General features: G+C 53.4%; 10 protein-coding genes across 10 annotated transcripts; 5 read left to right on the top strand and 5 right to left on the bottom strand.

Annotated features, from left to right (window-relative positions):
* Positions 1-195: 195 nt before the first annotated feature.
* PG997_009901 (FAD binding domain-containing protein) lies at positions 196-962 on the bottom strand (the record flags this gene model as incomplete). Its single annotated transcript, XM_066814216.1, has 3 exons — positions 196-369; positions 430-640; positions 676-962. The coding sequence occupies 3 exons, from the start codon at positions 960-962 to the stop codon at positions 196-198; spliced, it is 672 nt and encodes a 223-aa protein (XP_066666178.1).
* A 118-nt stretch (positions 963-1,080) lies between these two features.
* On the bottom strand, positions 1,081-2,286 carry PG997_009900 (FAD binding domain-containing protein; the record flags this gene model as incomplete). Its single annotated transcript, XM_066814215.1, has 1 exon — positions 1,081-2,286. One exon carries the CDS (start codon positions 2,284-2,286, stop codon positions 1,081-1,083), a length of 1,206 nt encoding a protein of 401 aa, XP_066666177.1.
* Positions 2,287-2,780: 494 nt separating this feature from the next.
* On the top strand, positions 2,781-3,846 carry PG997_009899 (uncharacterized protein; the record flags this gene model as incomplete). The annotated part of the gene is made up of 5 exons (XM_066814214.1): positions 2,781-2,897; positions 2,964-3,067; positions 3,112-3,241; positions 3,322-3,604; positions 3,683-3,846. 5 exons carry the CDS (start codon positions 2,781-2,783, stop codon positions 3,844-3,846), a joined length of 798 nt encoding a protein of 265 aa, XP_066666176.1.
* Positions 3,847-4,519: 673 nt separating this feature from the next.
* PG997_009898 (mismatch-specific thymine-DNA glycosylate) lies at positions 4,520-5,607 on the top strand (the record flags this gene model as incomplete). The annotated part of the gene is given in 2 exon segments (XM_066814213.1): positions 4,520-5,466; positions 5,484-5,607. 2 exon segments carry the CDS (start codon positions 4,520-4,522, stop codon positions 5,605-5,607), a joined length of 1,071 nt encoding a protein of 356 aa, XP_066666175.1.
* Positions 5,608-6,003: 396 nt separating this feature from the next.
* Positions 6,004-7,130, bottom strand: PG997_009897 (uncharacterized protein; the record flags this gene model as incomplete). The annotated part of the gene is made up of 3 exons (XM_066814212.1): positions 6,004-6,556; positions 6,625-6,900; positions 6,955-7,130. 3 exons carry the CDS (start codon positions 7,128-7,130, stop codon positions 6,004-6,006), a joined length of 1,005 nt encoding a protein of 334 aa, XP_066666174.1.
* A 1,707-nt stretch (positions 7,131-8,837) lies between these two features.
* Positions 8,838-10,085, top strand: PG997_009896 (uncharacterized protein; the record flags this gene model as incomplete). Its single annotated transcript, XM_066814211.1, has 2 exons — positions 8,838-8,926; positions 8,984-10,085. 2 exons carry the CDS (start codon positions 8,838-8,840, stop codon positions 10,083-10,085), a joined length of 1,191 nt encoding a protein of 396 aa, XP_066666173.1.
* A 1,118-nt stretch (positions 10,086-11,203) lies between these two features.
* Positions 11,204-12,740, top strand: PG997_009895 (uncharacterized protein; the record flags this gene model as incomplete). Its single annotated transcript, XM_066814210.1, has 4 exons — positions 11,204-11,358; positions 11,564-11,660; positions 11,761-12,140; positions 12,242-12,740. 4 exons carry the CDS (start codon positions 11,204-11,206, stop codon positions 12,738-12,740), a joined length of 1,131 nt encoding a protein of 376 aa, XP_066666172.1.
* A 797-nt stretch (positions 12,741-13,537) lies between these two features.
* PG997_009894 (uncharacterized protein) lies at positions 13,538-14,426 on the top strand (the record flags this gene model as incomplete). The annotated part of the gene is made up of 3 exons (XM_066814209.1): positions 13,538-13,548; positions 13,723-13,887; positions 14,078-14,426. The coding sequence occupies 3 exons, from the start codon at positions 13,538-13,540 to the stop codon at positions 14,424-14,426; spliced, it is 525 nt and encodes a 174-aa protein (XP_066666171.1).
* Positions 14,427-15,337: 911 nt separating this feature from the next.
* On the bottom strand, positions 15,338-16,463 carry PG997_009893 (uncharacterized protein; the record flags this gene model as incomplete). Its single annotated transcript, XM_066814208.1, has 3 exons — positions 15,338-15,401; positions 15,470-15,642; positions 15,786-16,463. The coding sequence occupies 3 exons, from the start codon at positions 16,461-16,463 to the stop codon at positions 15,338-15,340; spliced, it is 915 nt and encodes a 304-aa protein (XP_066666170.1).
* Positions 16,464-18,245: 1,782 nt separating this feature from the next.
* On the bottom strand, positions 18,246-20,441 carry PG997_009892 (uncharacterized protein; the record flags this gene model as incomplete). The annotated part of the gene is made up of 1 exon (XM_066814207.1): positions 18,246-20,441. One exon carries the CDS (start codon positions 20,439-20,441, stop codon positions 18,246-18,248), a length of 2,196 nt encoding a protein of 731 aa, XP_066666169.1.
* Between the last annotated feature and the right edge of the window lie 752 nt (positions 20,442-21,193).

The raw sequence follows: 21,193 nt of genomic DNA, 5'->3' as shown, positions 1-21,193 counted from the left end.
GGATCACACTGGCTTGGCCGCTGAAAGGGGGCGGGCCATGACGGATGATGGTCCGCTGTAATTGGTGTTTCTTTTTCTTTTTCTTTTGTGATATTTTGTACCACTAACATTCTATGCAAGGTCAGAAATAAGGGTAAGAATATTAAATTCATACGTACCCCACTATCCTACCTAGTATTAATCGTCCATTCATACTCAATGTATCACGGTATGAAACGTATCTAGAGATTGCGATGAACAATCCAGTGCGAGGTCTCGAGGGATCAATTTTCCTCCGATATTATAATCTGACACGTTCGAATCTGTCGACAATGAATCCCACGCCGACAGGAAGGTAGGGCTTTCTTCTGACTGGTACTCCAGACCAGCCTTCTTATAGAATGGCGATCACGAGATAGGAGTCTTACAGAATCGTCCATCTCCAGACACATTCCAGCCTTCGCTTCCGACCGCTGTAGGACCCCAGAAGATCCCGTCCGGGTCGTAAACATTCTTAATAGCTGTCAGCCTGGGATAGTTTGCTCCATAGAAAACACTCTGCCAGTCAGACTGATGGATGTCAGCCTCGTTCAGATACGCAGCTCCCCGGGCGTTATCTCTTCGAGAACAGGACCAAAGACGTGAGTTACTGTTCGTTGGTCTATGATATTGTTTGTCATGTTTAACCGATCATACATCCTACAAGAGTGAGCCAGCTTTTCAACCAAGGCAAGAATACAGAACATTAGATTCTGGGATACGTACGTGCCGAGAAACGCCATGAACAACGACACACGCCAGAGAGAGTGGACAGAATTCGGGAAAGTTGGCGGCCGGCTGACATCCATTGCAACCCCAGCAACTATGCCGCCTTGAACCAGGATTGACTTGATGGCGGAAACGAGAGAAGTCGCTGAACCGTCAGACATGACAAGAGATCGAGGAATGAGGCGGCCGCCAAGGTTAATCTCGAAAACATCCATCTCGGGATTTAACGTGTCGAATGCGTCCCGGAAGGCAGGAAAGTCGCGAGAATTCCATGCTATGAAAAGAACGAATGGTTAGTATGAATAGAATTGAATTGAGGGTTGCAACGGGGAGTTAGATCAGGGGTAATATGCTGACTGTAAGGTATTCCACTTTGGTTGAGGGCCTGAATCGTTGGCTGGAAGAGGTGCTCAAGGTCATGCGCAGTACCCCCAGGAAGTAGGACTGTGGCAATGAGAATATATTTCCTGGTAGGAATTGGAAATAGGCAGTGGCGCCGGCTTCCAAAATGGTGGGCAAGTTCATGAGAAACACCCGAAGCAAGTCCCAATACACGTCTGATGACTCGGCAAAACTGAGAGTAGCGCCTGCCGTCGGCTGATCTTGATGCAGCTTGACTGTCATGGAGAGGACGACGCCGTAAGTGCACCCTCCACCACCACAGAGGGCCCAATAGAGATCGGGGTTCTGGGTAGGTGTCGCTGTCAGGAGCTCCCCTCTTCCAGTGAGTACCTCCCACTCCAGCACCTGGTCGGCAGCGAGCCCAAACTTGGATGCTAGAGGGCTAGTTCCTCCACCCTGCGTGTAGCCGCCTGCGATTCCCACAGACGGGCAGTCCCCTTCGACGACGACCAAGCCGTTTGCTTTGGCCAATGCTTGAGCCTCCGAAGCTTGGACACCGGCGCCGATCTTCATGGCTTTCCCGGCGTAGGCTGTGGAGGTATAGTCTAGCACTGACAAGGCTTTGATATTGTGAGTCCATAGAGCTATCGCACCTGCCCCGGTGGACTTTCCCATATAATCGTGGCCAGTATTTCGAATCACCAGCCGAATGTTGTGCTTCTTTGCGAAGGCTACCGTTGTGCGGTAGTCGGACACACCGGAGGCGTTGACGGCGTAAGAAACGTAGGCGCCGACACTACATGGAGCATCGCGAGGCGTGAATGGGTCGCAACTCAAGTTGGCAAAGAAGGAAGCCATGGGAGAATGCGCGGTCGCGAAGTGAAGTGAAGGGCGAGCCCAGTTTGCTTGGATGTCGGCACACTTTTCGGCGTCATACTCAATCCCGGGGAAGCTGTCGTGGCACGGGCTAGCGACTGGCACTGTGGCGATCAAACGACCGCTGATAGTTTTGTTGAAATCGTTCCATTCTTCAAGCGACGGCCAACAGTCGTCCCCCGGGAAGCATCGGCAGAACGACTGCTCCTGTGGCTGCGACGTCGCCATCCACACGGCCCCGAAAAGGGCAATAATGGAAGTCAAGGCCACCACCTGGACTTGGGTTTTGGTCAGGGGTTGCCATTTAGATTTCCCAAACATCTCGTATGGCTCGATTGAGGTGGGCTGAAAGCTCAGGCACGTAGTAGTGGTGGTAGAGTAGAAAGGGTATGAAGTGAAGATAGCCGCCCCTTGGCGATAAAAACCTGATAGGATCAGTCAAGTGGCTAAGTAGATAGAGTATTTAGTAACGGTACCTCACATACGCAGCGAGGGATCTATCATATCCCCGTCTCCATCCAAGTGAAAGACACATTGCTAGTGTGACCAACATGCAGCATGCTGTACCCTTCGGCAAGGTCTTGTCCCCCTTGCCGACCGACGTGGCCCCCGTGACCTCGTCTCGGTTATGCCATCTCATCCATGGCCCTTCCTCTCACGCAAGGGGGTATTAACCCCCTCATCTGGACAACTGCCTTCACACTCAATTCCCACAATGAAGAACCATCCATCCATGACAAGAAATACCTTAATCTTCGACGGATGTCCTGCTTTTTCATTATTCGAAATCAGATCAGGTTACAACACGTAGAGAGATGCAGCCTCCGTTCGCGTGTCCCACTGCCACATGGCACAAAGATACCTATGATTCCATTTCCCCTTCGCGTCCAGAGCTGAGCGTGGCCGGAAAGACCGTTGTTGTTGTCGGGGCAGTATGTCTAGTTTCAAATCTCTCGTTGTGATCTTCTTTGGTGCCCATTAGCTGACACATCTTGTAGGGGAGTGGGATCGGGCGAGAGACTGCGTTGGCATTCGCCGCTGCGGGAGCAACCCATGTTGCCCTGCTGGGCCGCACCGACGCCACTCTCAAGGAGACGGCCGCGTCAGTATCATCGCCCTCTTCCGTCCACATCGCCGATATGACAGACGCGAAGAGCTTGGGGATGCGGCTGCTGCCATAGGCAAGTGGCACATACTCGTGCTGTCCTCCGGCTATTGTCCAGATCCTGCACCGGTCGCCCTGTCTACACCAGGAGAGTGGTGGAAAGGGTTCGAGGTCTGTCTCCTGTTCCAGCCATCTTTTTCTCTCTTTCTCACAAGTTACATGCTCACATGATCTGAGCACCCAACGTGCAGATAAACGCCATGGGGACATTGCTGGCGGTCAAGGCTTTCCTTCCAACAGCAGACACTCATGCAACTATTCTTGGCTTGACCTCGGATACCTCGCTTGTGCCCACATCCTATCTGCCTGGTCTATCAGCCTACGTCTCCTCCAAGCTCGCTCAGGCCAAAGTTTACGAGTTCTTGGCGGCGGAGAATCCTGATTTCTTCGTTGCCACGGTGAACCCGGGCATGGTCGAGACTGACAACTTCAACAGATCTGGCGGCAAAGCAGACCAGCTTCCCATGGATACAGGTAAGCCAATTCAGCTTCCCCTTCGATTTACTTAGCCACACGCCATGAAGTACGCTGACATTCGTCCTAAATCGTCAGTGCAATTGCCTGCCCATTTTCTTGTGTGGATGGCGAGTCCTGAGGCTGCGTTCCTGCGAGGCCGCACCACTTGGGCAAACTGGGACGTTGATGAGCTGAAAGCGCAAAAAGAAAAGATTGGCGACGGACTCTTCATGACCGCAGGCTTCAAGGGCCTTCCCTAAACAGATTTAAATTGTTTTCCTTAGGCCAATCTAGGAAATGCTCAGCTGCGATAGTAACGATGGCTTGGTGCGAGACATGCCCGAAAGGTGATTAGCTGTGACACTGCCTCTGGGGTAGTCACATGGCGTCTTGTCCAGAGTTCAGCGTGATTGGCGGCTGGTTCCCGCTAAGCTTCAGAAGCAAACCCCCACCTGAGTGATGCCAATGATAGCTCGTCAACAGAATGGCCATGGATTACTCAACGACATATTGATCGCATTGATCAAAATACAGCAGCGACTGATTCACCGTCTGAACTGTGCAATAGTCGTAAGTTGGACAAGAGAACAGAGAAGCAGTCCAAACCTTTAAATGACACCAATCGAAGAAGCCCCTGCGCTAAGGCAGGCACAAGTCTAGGGTGGCGAAACCCAGCAAGGATCTGGTCTGCATGTTTCCGTACTAAGTTAAGTAGGTAAACTATTAATTACTTAGGTAGTCTACTTGTAAGTATGCTTCAGACATCACATCTCCTCAGAATTATCAGACACCACCTAACTAGATCTTATGAAATCACACATTTCTGCCAGCGACTTGTAATTGCTTGGATAAAACAACAGGACTGTTTTTGTAAAGAGACGGAAGTCGCGAGTGTCCGCCGTTGAAACCAAACCTGACGTCGCTTCCGTGCCGATGGATTCAGAACAACAGGCAGTAGACGAAGCGCCGGCCGTCGCTTCCCAACCAAGCTTTAAGGGTCGCCTCCAACTTCAGAATTTCATGTATCAGACCTCTTCTGCAAATACTCCCACCCCCGGGTCTCCTGCGCCTATCCGGCGGAGTCCTCGCCATCTCAGCACAACCGCATCATCATCAACCACCATGGCAAGGTCACCAACCAAGCCCCAATCCCCAGCTCCCTCACCAGCACCTTCTTCTTCTTCTTCTTCTTCTTCAACAAAGAGGAAGCACCCACCTACCGCCAATGGCCTTCTCACGGCACCATCAGCCGCCGAAGAGGTGAAAGAAGAAGAAGACGAAGAGACAACAACACCTCTCTCAGAGTCAGTCACCACCACCCGGACGCCCTCCCCCAAAAAGCGCGCCCGCGGACCCAGCACCTACGCCCCGCCCTCAACCTACGCGCACCTCGCGCCCCTAGTCGACATCCTCGCCCCGGACCTCCTCGTCCTCTTCATCGGCCTGAACCCCGGCGTGCAGACGGCGCGGTCCGGCCACGCCTACGCGCACCCCTCGAACCTGTTCTGGAAGCTGCTGTACTCGTCGCGCATCACGCCCGTCCCCTGCCGGCCCGACGAGGACCGCACCCTGCCCGCGCGCTTCGGCCTCGGCAACACCAACATCGTGGCCCGGCCCTCGCGCAACGGCGCCGAGCTGAGCAAGGCCGAGATGGACGACGGCGTCGCCGTCCTCGAGGCCAAGATCCGCCAGTACCGGCCCGAGGTCGCCTGCGTCGTCGGCAAGGGCATCTGGGAGAGCGTCTGGCGCGTGCGGCGCGGGCGCAACCTGCGGAAGCAGGACGGGTTCGCCTACGGCTGGCAGGACGAGTCCGAGAACATGGGCGTCGTGGCGCCCACCCCGGAGGGCGGCGAGGACGGGTTTCAGGGGCTCGTGTCTTCGTCGCCACGAGTACCAGCGGGCTAGCAGCCACTTTGCGGCCGTCGGAGAAGGAGAAAATATGGAAGGAACTGGGCGATTGGTGTGTGGCCAGACGGAAAGAAAAGGGGATGGAGGTGGAGCAGGATGAGGGCTCTTTATGATGGCGGCATGGCTTGATGTTGAACCTAGGTAGATTTAGTACGTGTATGTTTTGTTCTGAACTTGGTTAACAAATGGCTTCGTTGATTCCTACCACAATATAATAATGTGTAACCCCAGATACTGAACAGATGCCAGAAACGTTATGAGGCCTTGCGGCTAAACTTTATTGAACTACATATAAGACATCAAAAGGGGGTATAAAGTGTGCTCAACCTCGGGTCATTCTTTGCCAGGTCGAAACCATCCCGGCACAATTCCAATCCGGAACGCCAGGAAATGTTTACCACCAGGCCGACCAATTCGTAAGCTTCATGCAACGAGAGTAGTATGTATGTACAGCACATTAATTTGACAAAAGAAGGCAGTCATCTCTGTCTTGCTCTGAAGAGCAGAGTTTAAACAGCATATGCGATGGTGAAACCAGTCACGACGACGGGCCACCAGCCTGCAGTGTGGAGCAGGCTTTGCATGTCGATGCCAGCGCTTTCGCCGCCGCTGCCGCTGGAGCTGTCGCTCGATGTATCGTTGGGGATGGTACCGTTGATGATAATGGTTTGGGTGCCGTTAATATCGCCAACGTTGACGACGGACTTGTTCAAGCCTTCGTATGTGCCGTTGCCGATAATATCATCGAAGTACTTCTGGTCCCCGTTGTCGTCGCATCCACAATCCGAGTACCTATCGCACACACACTCGACGGGCTTGGTCTCATTCTTATCCGTCGTAGCGTTGTGGAAAGTGTACGGGTGATGATAGGGGTAGCTGTAGGCGCCGTACAGGAATGCGCCAGCCGCGAAACCGAGAGCTCCACCGACCAACAGGCCGGGGACGATGCCGCTCGGGGATCGACTACCTGGGCCGTAGGATTGGCGCGCGCCTCCTCCGTAGTATTGCCCGCCGCCGAAGTTGGATCTAGGAGGAGGGGCTCCTCCAACAGAAGAAGGTCGACTGTGCACGTTATTAGTGGAAATGCCCATATGTGCATTTGAGGACCGACAAGGAATGATGATACTTACCCTCCACCGGTCGAACCTCCGCCCGTTGAGCCTCCGCCTCGGCCACCTGATGAGGATCCGCCTGAAGATGATCCGCCTGAAGAACCGCCTGAAGATGATGAGCCACCACCTCTGCTACCGGAAGAAGAACTGCCGCCTGAGGAAGAGGAGCCGCCACTCGAGGAACCACCACTCGAGGAACCGCCGCTCGAGGAACCACCACCTCTGCCACCGGAAGAGGAGGACCCACCGGATGAACCGCCACTGCTTCCGCCAGAGCTGCTTCCGCCACCGCGACTGTAGATGTTTGTCAGTGATCGGTCTTTTCCAATAATGTCAGGTCGAACTTACCCTCCACCACCGCCGCCACCCTTACGCTTCCATAGACCTTCCATATCCGCGCGTTCCGAATATTCGTTTTCTTGCGACCGCGACTCCAGGGCGACGTCCTCTGTGGTAGGAACTGCGGCGGCGTTCGCGTAATGCGTGATGGCCGTCAATGCGACAAACGTCTGACTGAACTTCATGACTGCGGTTGGTTGTGGTTGTAGCGGTTAACCGAAAACTGTCGACTTGGCGCGTAGAAAAGCAAAAATGTGGTACTCCGCCAGAAACAAGTCAGGCGAACCGAATGGCAATCACACGTTGGGGATGATGATGTTGTTGGGTTGTGGCTTTATAATATGGGGATTGATGGGAATGTCGTAGGTTAAATAAGTTTTGTCCGGAAGCGTTTCAAGGGACTGGGGAACACGACTGTAAAACAACAAGGTGAGCCCATGATGGAAGGGGCGCTCGGCGCTCTGGTTACTTTTGTAGCCACCCTCTCTCGGTTTAAGCGTGTTTGCCAAGACGATGAGACGAGGGATCCTCTTGCTTGTTGCCTGCCAAAGTGCGCGATGACCGAATGCGCAAGGCACAGTGTGATGGTATGACTGCTTAGCGTCAGCCAAGACAATGGAACCATCTCATCGAAATGTGTGGCAATGTCCGAGATCAGAAAAGGTGTTTGGCGGCGCTATTTGCGCTGGTTCTTCCCTTGCGGCCTAGCGGGATAGCACAGCGATGGATACACCGATGGGTTCGGTTCCGTTGCTATGATGAGCACACAATTAACCGGCCATGTTGATTGGGTCTGTTGGGCCAAGCTGTTTGGCGAGACATGCCATCAATACAGGCATACAGACAGACAGGCGATCGATACTACCTGCCGTATCCAAGGAATGAATTCCAGTATGTAGTGAGTGATATGACGTGGTCAATTATTGCGACAACACAACCAACATATGTTCCATCCACAGCGATTGATCACGGTGCCAGTTGCAGCAACTCACTACCTAAGGTAGAGTGCAGTGTCTCAATGTCCTACTGGGACCTGCCATCCTAGTAAGCTGAGAGATCTGACGGGCCACGGGCCTTAGCAGCGAGGCCCTGTACTCTGCCCTGTAGGCTGGCTGTAGTGGTATTCTCGGCTTTGCTCCAGAAAACAACCGAGAAACTCAAATCAGGGGACAGGGGAGCTGTTAGTTTTGTCTACCATGTTTCGTGTCAAGCCCCTGAAAGTAAGAATCGCAATCGGATCAGATTTGTTCGCGAGTGGCGACATCTTAAGCGTAGAAAGAGTGTGATAAAATGATCCGTTATTGAGGCAGTGACGACATTTCGCCTGCGCCTGACCAGAGAATCCCAATCTTTCACGCCTTCTAGCGGCCTTCCGTTGGCGCAGTGGCTGTGGCTGGGTACTGGCTGGGGCTCTAGGTAGCAACTTTCCTGCTGCGCCCATTGGCCAGTTTACTTCCAAATTGCTGACTGCATCTGCATCGGCCCTGCATCTGCGGTAAGCTGCGAGTCCGTTACGTTGGTACCTTAGTCCAATACCATCTCATCCAGCGCACGCCAATCGAGCAAACACTTTTGCCAAACGCGGGGGAAGTGATCTCATGCTGACTTTACTTGCTGACAGATCATTGCCAGTTTCCGTCCAGCCTAAGAAATCGGCGCCGTTCGTATTGATCATCATTATCAGCCTACGCCACAGGTCTGTCTCACGTACCCGTCTGGATAATTGAAGACGGCGCACCAGACCTCAGCCACGCGACGCTGCGGACCTGCCAAACCCCCTTTTGGACACAGCCGACCCCTTTCGGTTTATTGGGTGCTTTCCCCGGCCAACAAACATCTCACCAGCCGCCTGTGTGGGCGGGATATCAGTACTGTTGCGGGGCGCAAGAAAGATGGCCGACCCTGGGAGCTCCGATAAGAGTCTATTGAACCGCCTCAATGCGCTCAAACCAACGACCGTCAGCCTCGATAAGTCCGCAACGTAGGCAGCGCCAGCACGCACCCAGGGAGACACGATGTGCTAACTCGAGAATCCCAGGCCCATTACTGCCACACTATCGGATGATCAGCCACCTTCAAAAGAAGATGCTCTTTCGGAAAGACTAAAAAGCCTGCGGGGCCAGGTCACTTCTCAGTCTGCCCAGCATCCGGGCAACACCGGTCCCGGTGCTGAGATTCCTGTTACGGCACCTCACCTTCCTTCTTCTTCTTCTTCTTCTTCTTCTGGTCTGTCTGGGGCACAGCCTCAACCGGATAATGCCAATCTTAGCACAGACATAGGCAGACCGGCCCAGAACTCAGCAGCCGCCTCTCAAGGCGCAACCCAAGGCACTCAAGATGTAGAAACCTTGCTAGACACCGATGATCAGACGTTGGAGGAGCTTCTTGCCGATCTGGGATCGGACGAGCAATGGCTCGAAGACATGGCTACCGAGTACGCCAATGATGAGCACCAGAGGATAAGCGCAATGCTAGATGAGCTCGGCAAGCCCAGAGCAGAAGGCTCGCGGTCGACTGATTCTCAGCATGAGACTGATGACGATGAGTCTGACGCCGAACCGATGGCCCGGGAAGCCGACCATGTTCTTGCGAGAGCACAGGATGAGGTCGACTGGGAGAAAGTTAACACGCCCAATGCCGGATGTGCTCCTGTTCGAAAAGCCGAATCTAAGAAAGAGCCAGCTCTCGATGCCACAGCACCAGGGGGCTTGAATCCGGATCCATTTGATCTCCCGACAGTGCCGACCAACTTACAAGATCCGCCAGATGTACCGGAAATCCCACACGGCGATGACTTTGAAGCTGAAATCGCGTCACGCATGGCAGCTTTGAAGGGACTAGGCGGTAAAGACTCGTCGCTCCCATCGGTGCCTTCCGCAAGCATCGATGACTTGGGTCTGCCCGGAGTGCCCACGTTCGCCCCTGAAGATCGTCCTGTCAAGGGTGTCTACAAGCGATATGGCTATACGGATGAAGACCAGAAGTCGTGGTGCGTCGTGTGCCTTGAGGATGGGGCCATCCGCTGCATCGACTGTGATGACGATATATACTGCGCTAGATGCTGGAAGGAGATGCACGTCGGGCTGCAAGCTCACTACGAAGATCGAGGTCATAGGTGGGAGAAGTATGTGAAGAGCTGATGGAGGAAGCAAATCTTGGATGGGTTACTTTATCCGTGAACCTATGCCACGGAATTTACTCAGTCCTCGAATCTCTCATTCGCCTTATACTTTCCTAGACAACATGGGATGCATGCTCATGTAGCACAATCATCAGCAGAAATCGGCGAATTTGGACCGCCACGGCATGATCAGTGATGATTGTACAACCCCAATTCACTCCAGGGACATGGTAAGTGGCGTCGTGGCATTAATGTAACCAACCACCATCCCGCGTCAACTCTCGAGGACTTGAGTACGTAAAGCATAGACGGGCCAAGTATGAATAGCAATCTCTTATACGACCAGTGATACGACCACACGACAATCAAGTCATGGCTTCTGTCTCACCTCAGCCTGCTTATCGTTGCTTCTCGCTGCAGCGGTCTCTACAAATAAAAGGCCCATGAAGGATTGTTGGGGTGGGTGGTCGTCATTGGTGCAGAGCGAGCGAGCCTGTAAGCTCGCAGGGCCAGCATGCCGCTGCATTAGGGCGTTTGGGAGGTGCGTGTGCCTTTTTCGGACCTGTCACAATCACGCAACCACGTTCACTCTCTTGCTCTCAGTAATCTATCTACACCGACTTGGGGTCGAGTAGCCTGCTTGTTTGCCTTGCCTCGGGACGAAAGGAGAAGGAAGACTAGCCTAGGCCCCCTTGATTGAATGGGGGTTTGGCCGTCTCGAACCCTGTTTGCGTACCTTTTTGCAGCAAGCCTGGCCCTTCACTGCCCTCCCACACAGACAACCAATTCCCGGCATTTGGTGGGTGCCGAACGCGGTTAATTACGTGGTCGATCACTCATGTAAGGACTAATCAGACGAAGTCTTTTCTATGAATAGCCCTCATCCACCCCCATCTGTACCCCAGACCCGACCACCGTAGTAGTCGTCGTCCTATGTATATTATTTCTTATTAAATATCGACCACAGTGACTGGGAATGTAATGTCGTTATTTGGTGTGATGCATCCCCCTCTTTCCATTTCCCTCCCTTCCTTCCCATCGAAGAATGATGATATTTTTCCATCAGCCATATATTTAGGCTACCTGTAAATAACCTCTTCTCCCTTCTAAAAATACAAGCGTCATGTTTTCGCGGTCATGGCTATTCCTGTCTATACCCGGGAACAAGGCGGTGTCGTAGCCGTCGCCGTCGTCTGCACCTTGGTGCCACTGCTCGTCATCGGGCTCCGTTTCTGGGCCAGGCAGGTAGTCCATCGCCGTTTCGACGCCAGCGATACCTGGATACTGGTTGCGTTTGTTAGCCAACCTCCCGTCTCCAAAAAAAAAAAAAAAAAAAAAGGGAACTGACTAACATGATGAATCCATAACCATCTCAGACCGCACTGTTGGCCTCCTGGATCGGGGTTCTGTGTAGTATGTGTAACACCTATTTTTATAGCTATATCTATTTCTATTTCTCATGTACCCTGACTGGTTTTGAGTATTGCTGCTGACTAGACATGTTATGAAAGTGGTCTTCGAGGGCGGTCTAGGGCTGCCTGAAGACATCGTAGAAGCTACGTATGGAAGGGACGCCGGCATAGCCCACGCCAAGGTGATTTTCCTCCCTTTGTCCCCCTTTTCCCTTCTTCAGTCTCCGTAGAAATTAATGCGAACAAACCCCCAAAAGCTGACCTACTACTTCGTCTCACCAGGCAGGCTACGCCTCCCTCATCGGCGGCGTCAGCGCGGCCTACCTCTGCAAGACCTCCATCCTGAGCCTGTACCGCCGCGTCTTCACCCTGCCGGGCGAGCGGCTCCCCTTCTACGCCGTCGGCGCCCTCACGCTGCTCTGCGGGCTCTCGACCTTGGTCGGCTACTTCGCCGTCGTCCCGATCGCCAAGCAGCTGGTGCCGCGCCCGCACTTCACCGACGCCGAAAAGATGCGCAACGACGGGTTTCAGCTTTACACGGGCATCGCCACGTGTTTTACGGATGTCATGATCTTGTGCTTCCCGCTCGGTAAGCTGTATCGGCTGCGCATGGATCGCCGGCGCAAGATTGGGCTGATGGCTACGTTTATGGTAGGGTTTATGTAAGTGCATGCATGTTGTTGGGCTTAAAAGAAAGGGAGGATCTATCTCAATATCCCCTGCCACTTGTGTCGTTTCACTGACACCAAGGCGTACCTCGTAGAACGTGCATCGTGGCCATCATCCGCACAGTAGCCACGTACGTCAACCTCAGCAACAGCGCGACGGTGCAGACGCTCTTCCGGGGACTCGAACCGACCGTCGGCATCATCGCGGCATGCCTGCCGCTGCTGCACCCGTTGCTCCGATGCAGCAGTCGAGACGAAGGGGTGGATCGGTTCACCCAAAAGCCCCCGCGACGGGGGCAGCAGCAGCAGCAGCAGCCGGGCGCCGGCATCAGAAAGACGGTCAAAGTCACGGTGACGTTGAGTCGGAACGGCGGACAGACGACGCTCGGAGGCTGGCGGAGCAGTAACTCGTCGCAGGAGCCCTTGGGGGCGGGGGGCGGCGGCGCATCCGGAGTCGCACGAGGAGACGGAGTTGGCGGTCTATGGTGGTCATCGGCGGGAGGGGAACGGGCTGTCGCAGGCTGGGAGTCTTGCTTCTACTGCGATATGATCATGTATACCATCGGTAGATTGAAGAAGAGATTACCATCATGACATATCGAAAATAATAGATGACTCAAACCGCAGTCCTCAATAATAGAGGAGGGAGCCAGTGACACCACTGACGCCGTTTCCTGTCATCCATCTCGAAGTCCCCCAAGTATTTTCTGCACTTTGTCTATCGTAGTTTGTCTCACAAGAGCATGAGGAAGAGATATGCATGTCTGGCATTGCAGGCAAGCAACCGTGTGACGTAGTGTGCGATAGATTACACGGCTTGGACTGGCATCAAGCACAAAGTTCAGTGAGGTAGGTCAACCAGTGGTAGAAAGAGACCGGAGTGAATGAGAAGGTGGCATTTCTTTCAGTGTAATCGTGCAGTCTTAAACTGAAGCTGTTCTGGTACAGTCTTACAGCTACAGCCACCGCGGCTACAATGTAGGCCCCCAAGTCCCTAAACGTGGGTACTTGCAGTAGGTGCAGGGCGCTACAGAACTAGAGCCCGCGTCGCCCACTTTCCACCATCTTTCCCCGGGACTGATGATCCCAGCATGCGCCAATGAGACAGCTGAAATGATTGGGCGCCAAGGACTCACGATCACTCCGCAAGCCCCCCAAAACCCCAAAACCCCACTTATGAGATCACCCTCTCCCTTCCGCAAAAGCTCCGACTCCCCCCCCCAAAACAACACCTGATCCTCACCTGTGCTCGAGAGCTTCCGAGCCCTTACTCATATCTTGCATCGAGTTAGAGTAGGATACTCCCATTGACTTTGTCCCTGCCTGCCAGTCAACCCTAATTGGACCAATCAGCACCAACACGTTCTACAGGTCCCTATTCAACAGACAACATGCTTGGCTGGTAAGGAAGCTCCCGTTCTTTGTGTTTCCCGTAGCTCTTATCTATATCGACCCGAGCGCCCCACACAGCTTGGGTTGACCACCAGCCATAATAACCATAGCCAACAAGAGCACTGAACATAGCAGCAAACAAAGCAAGAGACAGCAGAAGGCTAACATGATGGCCCTTTCCAAGGTACCAAGCCAGATTGGCCGCCCGGCCGCTGCTCACACAGAGCATCACGACGGCGGTGCTGTTCGCTACCGGCGATATCACGGCGCAGCAGCTCGTCGACAAGAAGGGCATTGATGGTCATGACTTTGCCCGTACGGGCCGTATGGCCTTGTACGGTGGCGGTACGTTATATATGCCTATTTACCTACTCGTCCAGTCATCTTCCCAGTAGGGCGTCGCATCTTGTGCTTAAGTCACGTGGCTTCCGCATTTCTCGTCTCTCTCCCGTCCACTCTACTTGAATACATCCATCGCCACGAATGAGTTCATATGTCAAATGTACGTTGTACCTCTAGCTAACACCACCACCAAAAAGCCGTCTTCGGCCCCGCCGCGACAACCTGGTTCGGCTTCCTCCAGCGCAACGTGACGGTGCGCGGCAGCCCCAACGCCACCATCGCGGCGCGCGTGGCCTGCGACCAGCTCCTCTTCGCGCCGACCTTCATCGGCCTCTTCCTGAGCAGCATGGCCGTCCTGGAGGGGGATCGCCCCAGGAGAAGCTCGAGAAGAGCTACAAGCCCGCCCTCCAGGCCAACTACATGCTCTGGCCCTTCGTCCAGCTCGTCAACTTCAAGTTCGTGCCCCTGCACCACCGCGTCCTCTTCGTCAACGTCATCTCCATCGGCTGGAACTGCTTCTTGAGCATGATCAACAGCGCCAAATGAAGAATAGACTAGAAAGAGAAAAAAAGCGAATGTTCGTTGAGAATGGATGGACCCTGCTTTCGGCTGTCCTCAAGTGTGGTTGGACCCAACGGAGGGCAGGAGATCGTGAGGCTGGATACATTGCACTATAGACGGATCTTCTAGACTTCTGCTTTTCGATTTCTGCTTCTTCCATCATGAAGTGCGGTTCATATGTTTGGTCATGTTCAAGCAGGCGGAAGGCGCATGGTCGAGCATAGGCTTCAAGGCACTCGGTGCTGGCTTCTTTCATGGTGTCACTTTTTCGTATCCGGCATGGAGAAAGAAGGCCGCATGTCATAAAAAGCATATAGAGGCTTATATCATATATCATATATACGAAATCAACCCAAGGCTGGTGGGTTTGCTTGGTGATCCATCCAAATCTCGGTAGCACGGTCCTTTTGAATTTTAGGGATTTTCTGAACGTATGCCGTTAGAGATGATGTAGAGAGCACAGCTGGCTGTGCCTATGCTTGATTATATAGATATTGTCGTTGGTTATATGCTTAAGTAAAATACACACACACCAAACTAATTTATATAATGTAAACCTATATAGACAGTGAAGAGTAAATGAGAAAGATAATGATGCGTTTTCCTTTACAGAATACGCATAAAGAAGCGATCGTTGATCATCCAAGAAATTAGTCATTATGTTCATGAGTATCGCTTTGAAGCTCTCTCCCCAAATCCTACAGATAAAACTCCCCCGAGCTCCCCAAAGGAACCCAGGGAAAATTGCTCCATCAGGGCGTACGTGCTTGACGTGATAGCCAAACGGAGCAGTGTCGAAGTGAGAAATCGTCGTTGTTTTGTACACGTGATATGGTCGTTGCCGTTATGTTTTAAAAAGGGGGTATGTTGATAAAAAGGGCTTGTCGCCTTTGCCGTTATGAGAAGAGGAACTCCTTGAGTACTGGGGAACCAGAGAACTCGGGATTTAACATGATACAACTGAAGAACTATGTGTCAGTAACGAAATGTTTCGCCCTCAGCTTCTGCGGGCTTCGTGGAAAGCTTACTGGAGAAAGTATTGCAGGCCAGCCCTCCTCTTCTCGAGGAACCTCGGCCGGAATTTGGAGATCAGGCTCTTGGGAGGTAGCTCCGGCACAGCTGCCTCGAAATTAGGAAACGTCCGCATGAGTCGACACCGCAGGTCGTCAAACTCGAGTATCGTTTTCGTATGTTCATATAGCTGCCCTATTATGTCACCAGACAAGTCAGTGGGTTTTTCTTCTTTCTTCGGCCATGGGGCAAGGTGATAAAACACACGCAAGTTTATGAGTAAAGAAGAAAAAAAGAAAAAAAGAAAAAAAAAAAAAAAGACAATAAACGTACATTCAAGGTCTGCACCCGAATATTCCAGACCACGAACGCGCCGATGTTGGTCGCGCTCCCGTTCACGACGACGTAGTCCGAGACCTCGACGTTCTGCGCCCAGCAGCCGCGGTTCCGGTCGTCCAGCAGGTCGTCGTTCTCGTTGTCTTGCAGCGTGATGCCGCCGATGGGGATCGAGTCGGTCGAGGCGCCGCGCTGGTGCCGGCTAAAGGGCCGATCGCTGCCGCCTCCCTCGAAGCCGCCAAAGCCGCCGCCGGTGGTATTGGACTGCATCAGCCAGTACGGCGGCGACGTCACAGGCGACATGACGGGGGAGTCGGCGGCGGACCGAGTGCTGCTGCTATCCACGAATACGTCATCATCGCTATCTTCGCCGTCGTCGTGCTCGTGCTGGTGCTCGTGTTCGTCGTGCTCATTATTGTCCGAGCGATGATGATGATGTTGTTGTTGTTGTAGACGAATGGGCGATTGCAGCGTGAACTCGTCGGACTCATGAATAGTGGTGGAGGGACCGGCGGCGACATCAACGATGCCCGGCGATTCGGGCTCGCTGTCCGTCTCGGTAGCGGGCGGCGACGGGGGTGTCTCGACCGGGGTCATGGTCATGCTCGGCGGCGCATTTTTGCGCAAACTGAGCGAAAGCGTGGACGCGGTCCGGAGACCCACCGATGTGGCCATGCTGTGCTATTTATTGTCTGTCGTCGGACTTGAAGCCTCTCTTTCTCTCTGGTATTGAAGAAAGGGGAAGCCGGGAGCGACGAATAGGGCACCAGATCTGTTGGTGGTGGTCGGTTGTTGGGAATAGTGTTTGCAGGTTTGAAGGATAGCGGCAGTCCCAGAAGTTGGTTACAGTGGGTGTTGTATGCGGAAAATCGGTATCGAGGTGGGTAGCCTCTTTCTTAGCGGGCGGCCGTCGCTTACGTAGGCGGCCAATTGAGTTGAGTTCGTCGGGCTGCTTCTCGTGGCTCTTCTCCGAAAGGCTAGGTAGAGATGCTGCGCTTGGAATGGAATGGTCCCTTTTCTTCTCCCTAAGTAGGGAATTTGGAATAAACCTTGCAAGAATGGAACACAAATAGGGTACAAATCAGTGGAATGAAAGGGGAAAATTTGGTAAGATGAGTTAATTGAAGGTCTTTGGGGATGGCTATATGTCAAGCCAGTTAAGCATCCACCTCTTGTGTTATTACAATGTAGTAGTAGGTACGTATTTAGCGCAAGCTGTAGGCCCGGCGATGGGTTCTTTTTCTTCGAGTTGTTTCCTCTAGGATAAATGAACGACTGGGAAGTGTGAGCATTGGCGAGGCGAGGCGAGGGATGGAGTCGAGGGGGAGTGGAAGGGAACCTTAGGGAAGGGAGTGAACACGCCAACGGTTTGTCGTCTGTCCCACTCCTCTACGGGGCCGGCATGGGACCAGTGCCGATTTGCTGTGCATGATTCCCTGTCCGTCAAGGCTTGCTCCTTTCCCATTGGTGTGTGGGGGTCGGCAGTCGTGCAGTCAGGGCCCATCCATCTGGTCGACCAAGATCCTCAGTTTGACGATTCAATTGATGGGTGTGTTCCCATTCTAGCCATTCTGGCATTCGGGGTTTTGCGACTGAATGGCCGACCCGCTGTATTCAGTTTGCCATGAAACGGGGCTCGTCCTTCTGACTTTCCTCTACTAAGTAGTCGGCTCGTATATCGTGCATATACTGGGCTGCAAGGCCACACCTGATTGGTGGTTGCAACGACCAGGCGCAGCCAGCCATTCGCACCCCCAAGAAAAACAGTTTCCGATAGTACTCGGGTTTCAAGTCTTCCCAGAAACCCCGACCCCCAAGTTCCGTCTTTAGTCGAGGTGTGGGTGGAACTTTGTCGGGCATCACAGGATTCTTTTACTTTGACTTGTTCTGACATGGTCTTGTTACACTCCACCAACTCAACGCTGCTGGTCGGTTGGTTGCCTCTTTTAACATACCCGCAAGACAGATAGAGCATAGTTGGTCATGAACGGAAGGAGCTAGGTATCGTGGTATGTTTTGTTATAGTTTTTATTTTTCGTATTGAGCATTTGATCTGAACTTGAAAGTTTCGAAATGGGATCATTCGCACCATCGCTTGTAGTTGCCATCAATGTAGCCCCTTGGGTTCGTTCCCCTATATAATGTGATGCCCGAAATAAATAAAAAGACACGCTAAGCCCCAGAAATGTAAATACCAAGCGCCACGCTTTTTGAATACCGCATGCATGTCTCGACTCATTCAAGAGTGCAGCGACATACTGAGTCATAAATGAGGACCTGATGAGCTCTGCTGACCAAGTCCAATCGAAGGAAAAGACGGTAATGATGAGAAGAAACAAGGTCGTCGTCATCTTTGCAACAACAGCAAGATACATCCGATCCCGAGAGGGCTTTCTCTATCATATAACTCCACCGTCCCAGAGACTGTCATCCGAGTAGACATGCTCGGCTTCCCACTTAAGGAAGTCTCCGAGGTCGTGTCCCAGGTTGTAGCCCATGGGCACAAAGTCCACGTCGCCGTTGTCGCTCGTGACGAGGGTGAAGTCGAGCATCGGGCTCTGCGGCATGCTGAGCAGGCTCTCCCCGCGCCGGCTTGCCGCCCTCCGTCGTCCACCGCTGGATGCCCCCGCCGTTGTAGAGCTTCTCGTTCTCGTCCCAGAACCCGTGGCTGGCGGCCCGCGGCGGCATGCTCAGCTCCAGGGAGCGGCCCTCGTCGGCCGCCTTCTGCATCGTGCGCTGCCACCGGTGATGTGGGCTGTAGGGGTTGTCCCTCTCGATGTCACTGTACGAGAATTCACTGTAGTCATCAACGGACTCGGTGCTGGTGGGGCTGGACACTTCCTCCTCTTGCGTGACGAGTCCACCGGCATTTTCAAAATGCCACTCGTCCCACCAATCCATCAGCTCATTGAGTTCTTCTGCCTCCCTCTGACGTATTGTATCTTCACTGTCGCTAAACCAATCTCCCGCGCCGCCCAGGATGGCCATTTGGAATGCCGTCCAGTCCAACCCCTCCTCTACTCCCAGTTTAGGGTCCGGAATGAGGTCGGATTTCGACAAGCGAATGGGCCCATGCTTGAAGAGTGGCATGGTTATGGTGCAAGGCGACGATCGGAGAAATACATAGTCCTTGTCATACTCGCTATCGCGTGCACTGAGGCTAGTGCCGATGAAGAGCTCGTCACCGACATCAGAACTAACAGTTAGTTCAGGGATTGCCGGAAGTGCTGGCAATTGCTTTCGTGGCACTCCCCGGAGTTGGCTTTTCGGTGGAGGCGCAGGGAAGCTGGCATGCTTGGACGACTTCTCATCACTGGTATTTGATGGAGTACGCCGATCCGGCATCCCCCCTAGAAATAATTCGTCATCTCTGCGCTGGATCGAGAAATCTCGCTTGGCCGGTTCACCAAAGGGGTTGGGGTCCGGCTTATCGTCGACCGGCGTATCCGTGGTCAGCTTGAATCCCGACGAGCCTATCCTGGATGGCAGGTCATCCATATGGAAGGGCTCAACGGGGGTATCAGTTGACTCGCTCTCAACGGGTAGGGTGGCATCCTCGAAAGTCTCGGTTTTCAGCTTCGACAGTCTCTGTAATTTGTATTGTTCGATTTGCGTCGGGGTAAGCATCTCGTCTGGTTCAATTTTCTTAAACCGTCTCCCACTGAAAAGCCCTGATACATTTTCTGAAATCTTATGCCGAGTGCCCAATTGCTTCGGGACATATTTCACGGCGACCGCCTTGCGTTGCGGCTTCATCTGTTTGGATCTCTTAGAGGTATTCCTCTTCGGCTTTGTCACGGACGACTTGCGCTCCAGGATTGGTGGTGCTGCGACCTTTGGGTATGGGGAGTAGCTAGGTCTCTTGAGGCTGGGCTTTCGAGTTTTCGGGGTCGTTGGACGGCTTTCCTGTTCAAGATGCAATGGTGGAAGTTTAGGCGTTTCGTTGAACGAGTTGTACATGGTCTTGGATTCGGCGAGAGCGCTGCCGACCGCTTTGAAAGCCTCGTCGGTTTCTTGCACAAGGCGTTGAATGCTGATTGACAAATCAGAGGACGTCTCCTTGTTGTCGGCTTCTTGGACTGGCGATATCTCTTTGTGCTCCGGAGGTTGGGACGATAAAGCTGCCATAGACCCCGATGAAGAACCAGAGCCAATCGTCTTGTGTGGCACTAGCCTCTGAGCTCTTTCAGGCTCCTTGGATGGCGACAAGAACGAAGGCCCCTCGCTTCCGTAGCTAGTTGCGCTGGACAGTCGAAAAGAATGATCGCTCCAGTCGTCCTTGTCCCTTGTTGTTGAAGTGATAGTGGTGGATGATATGGAACAAAGAGGCGATCGTCTCAAACCCGCAGCCCTGGGCGAAGCAAACTCCCCATACTGGTCACAGCTGCAGACAGAGCTGGTCGAGGAATGTGACTGTGGGGTCCCAGTTGGCAGAGGCGGTAAGGGGACGCGGACATCGTGCAGAGTCTGCGGCCTGCTGATGATGATTGGGGTGGGTGGCCTTTTCCTACTTTGGGGGCGCCTCGACGCAAACCATGACTCTTTCCGGGAAGGCTTGACGGGGCTCTTGTCGTTGTACTCGCTGTAGCCGACTCCATCCGTGTTTTGAGGCTGCCGTTGAGAGAGCAGCCTGCGAATCCGAGCCGTGGACATGTTCAAGCGTGGGTGTTAGTGGATGCAAGGGAGGCCAGCAAGCAATCAAGAAGGCTGGCGGGGAGATTGCATGGCCTATATCAACCAGCGGGAGACGGGGTATATGGGAGCATAGAATGAGAGGTGGGCAGAGACCGAGATGAGAGAACAGGGCTCATCTCTTCATAATATCTATCCGACATGGCCGATGTTGGGGGCAAGGGGGCGGGGGGCATGGGAATGCGTCTCTTTGTAAGTGCTCGAAGTCGCTGAGAGTATCCTTGGATAACATACACGAGGTGTGGCGCGATGAAAGTGCGACTGGGTGGGTTACGCAGAATAGTCCAAGTTGGAGCAGGGGGGGCGTGACCAGGATGCTCCAGGATTCCTCAAGTTATTTTTGTAGAGGACCGATTGGCCATTACTATTTCGTCCCCCAATATGGAGCATCTGCGCCGAAAGTGACAGGCCGCGAGATCTGCCAGGTCGCCTGACGTACCGAGAGGAGGTCGTACCTACTTACGTTGCGCATGGCGTCTCCTGGGCCCTGGGCGATATGGGGAACTGTATGTGTGTATCGATGTATTGGGATCTTGTGTCGAAAAGACGAGACAGAAGCAGAGGCAGAGGCACTCGTCAATCTGACATGTCGCGCCTGTCCTGTCACCTCTTCGCATCGTGTTGATCAGCAAGCCCGGGGTGGTGCAGGTCTATGCAGGACCTGCGCACGGCTAGAATATTGCTGCCGCCTCTGGATTGGCCATGGGAATGGC

This window comes from Apiospora hydei, assembly GCF_038363865.1.
Source record: "Apiospora hydei strain CBS 114990 chromosome Unknown utg000007l_segment0_segment0, whole genome shotgun sequence".
Taxonomy (NCBI): Eukaryota; Fungi; Ascomycota; class Sordariomycetes; order Amphisphaeriales; family Apiosporaceae; genus Apiospora; species Apiospora hydei.
The sequence above is the reverse complement of the archived record's forward strand: the minus strand, read 5'-3'. Positions and strand labels throughout refer to the sequence as shown.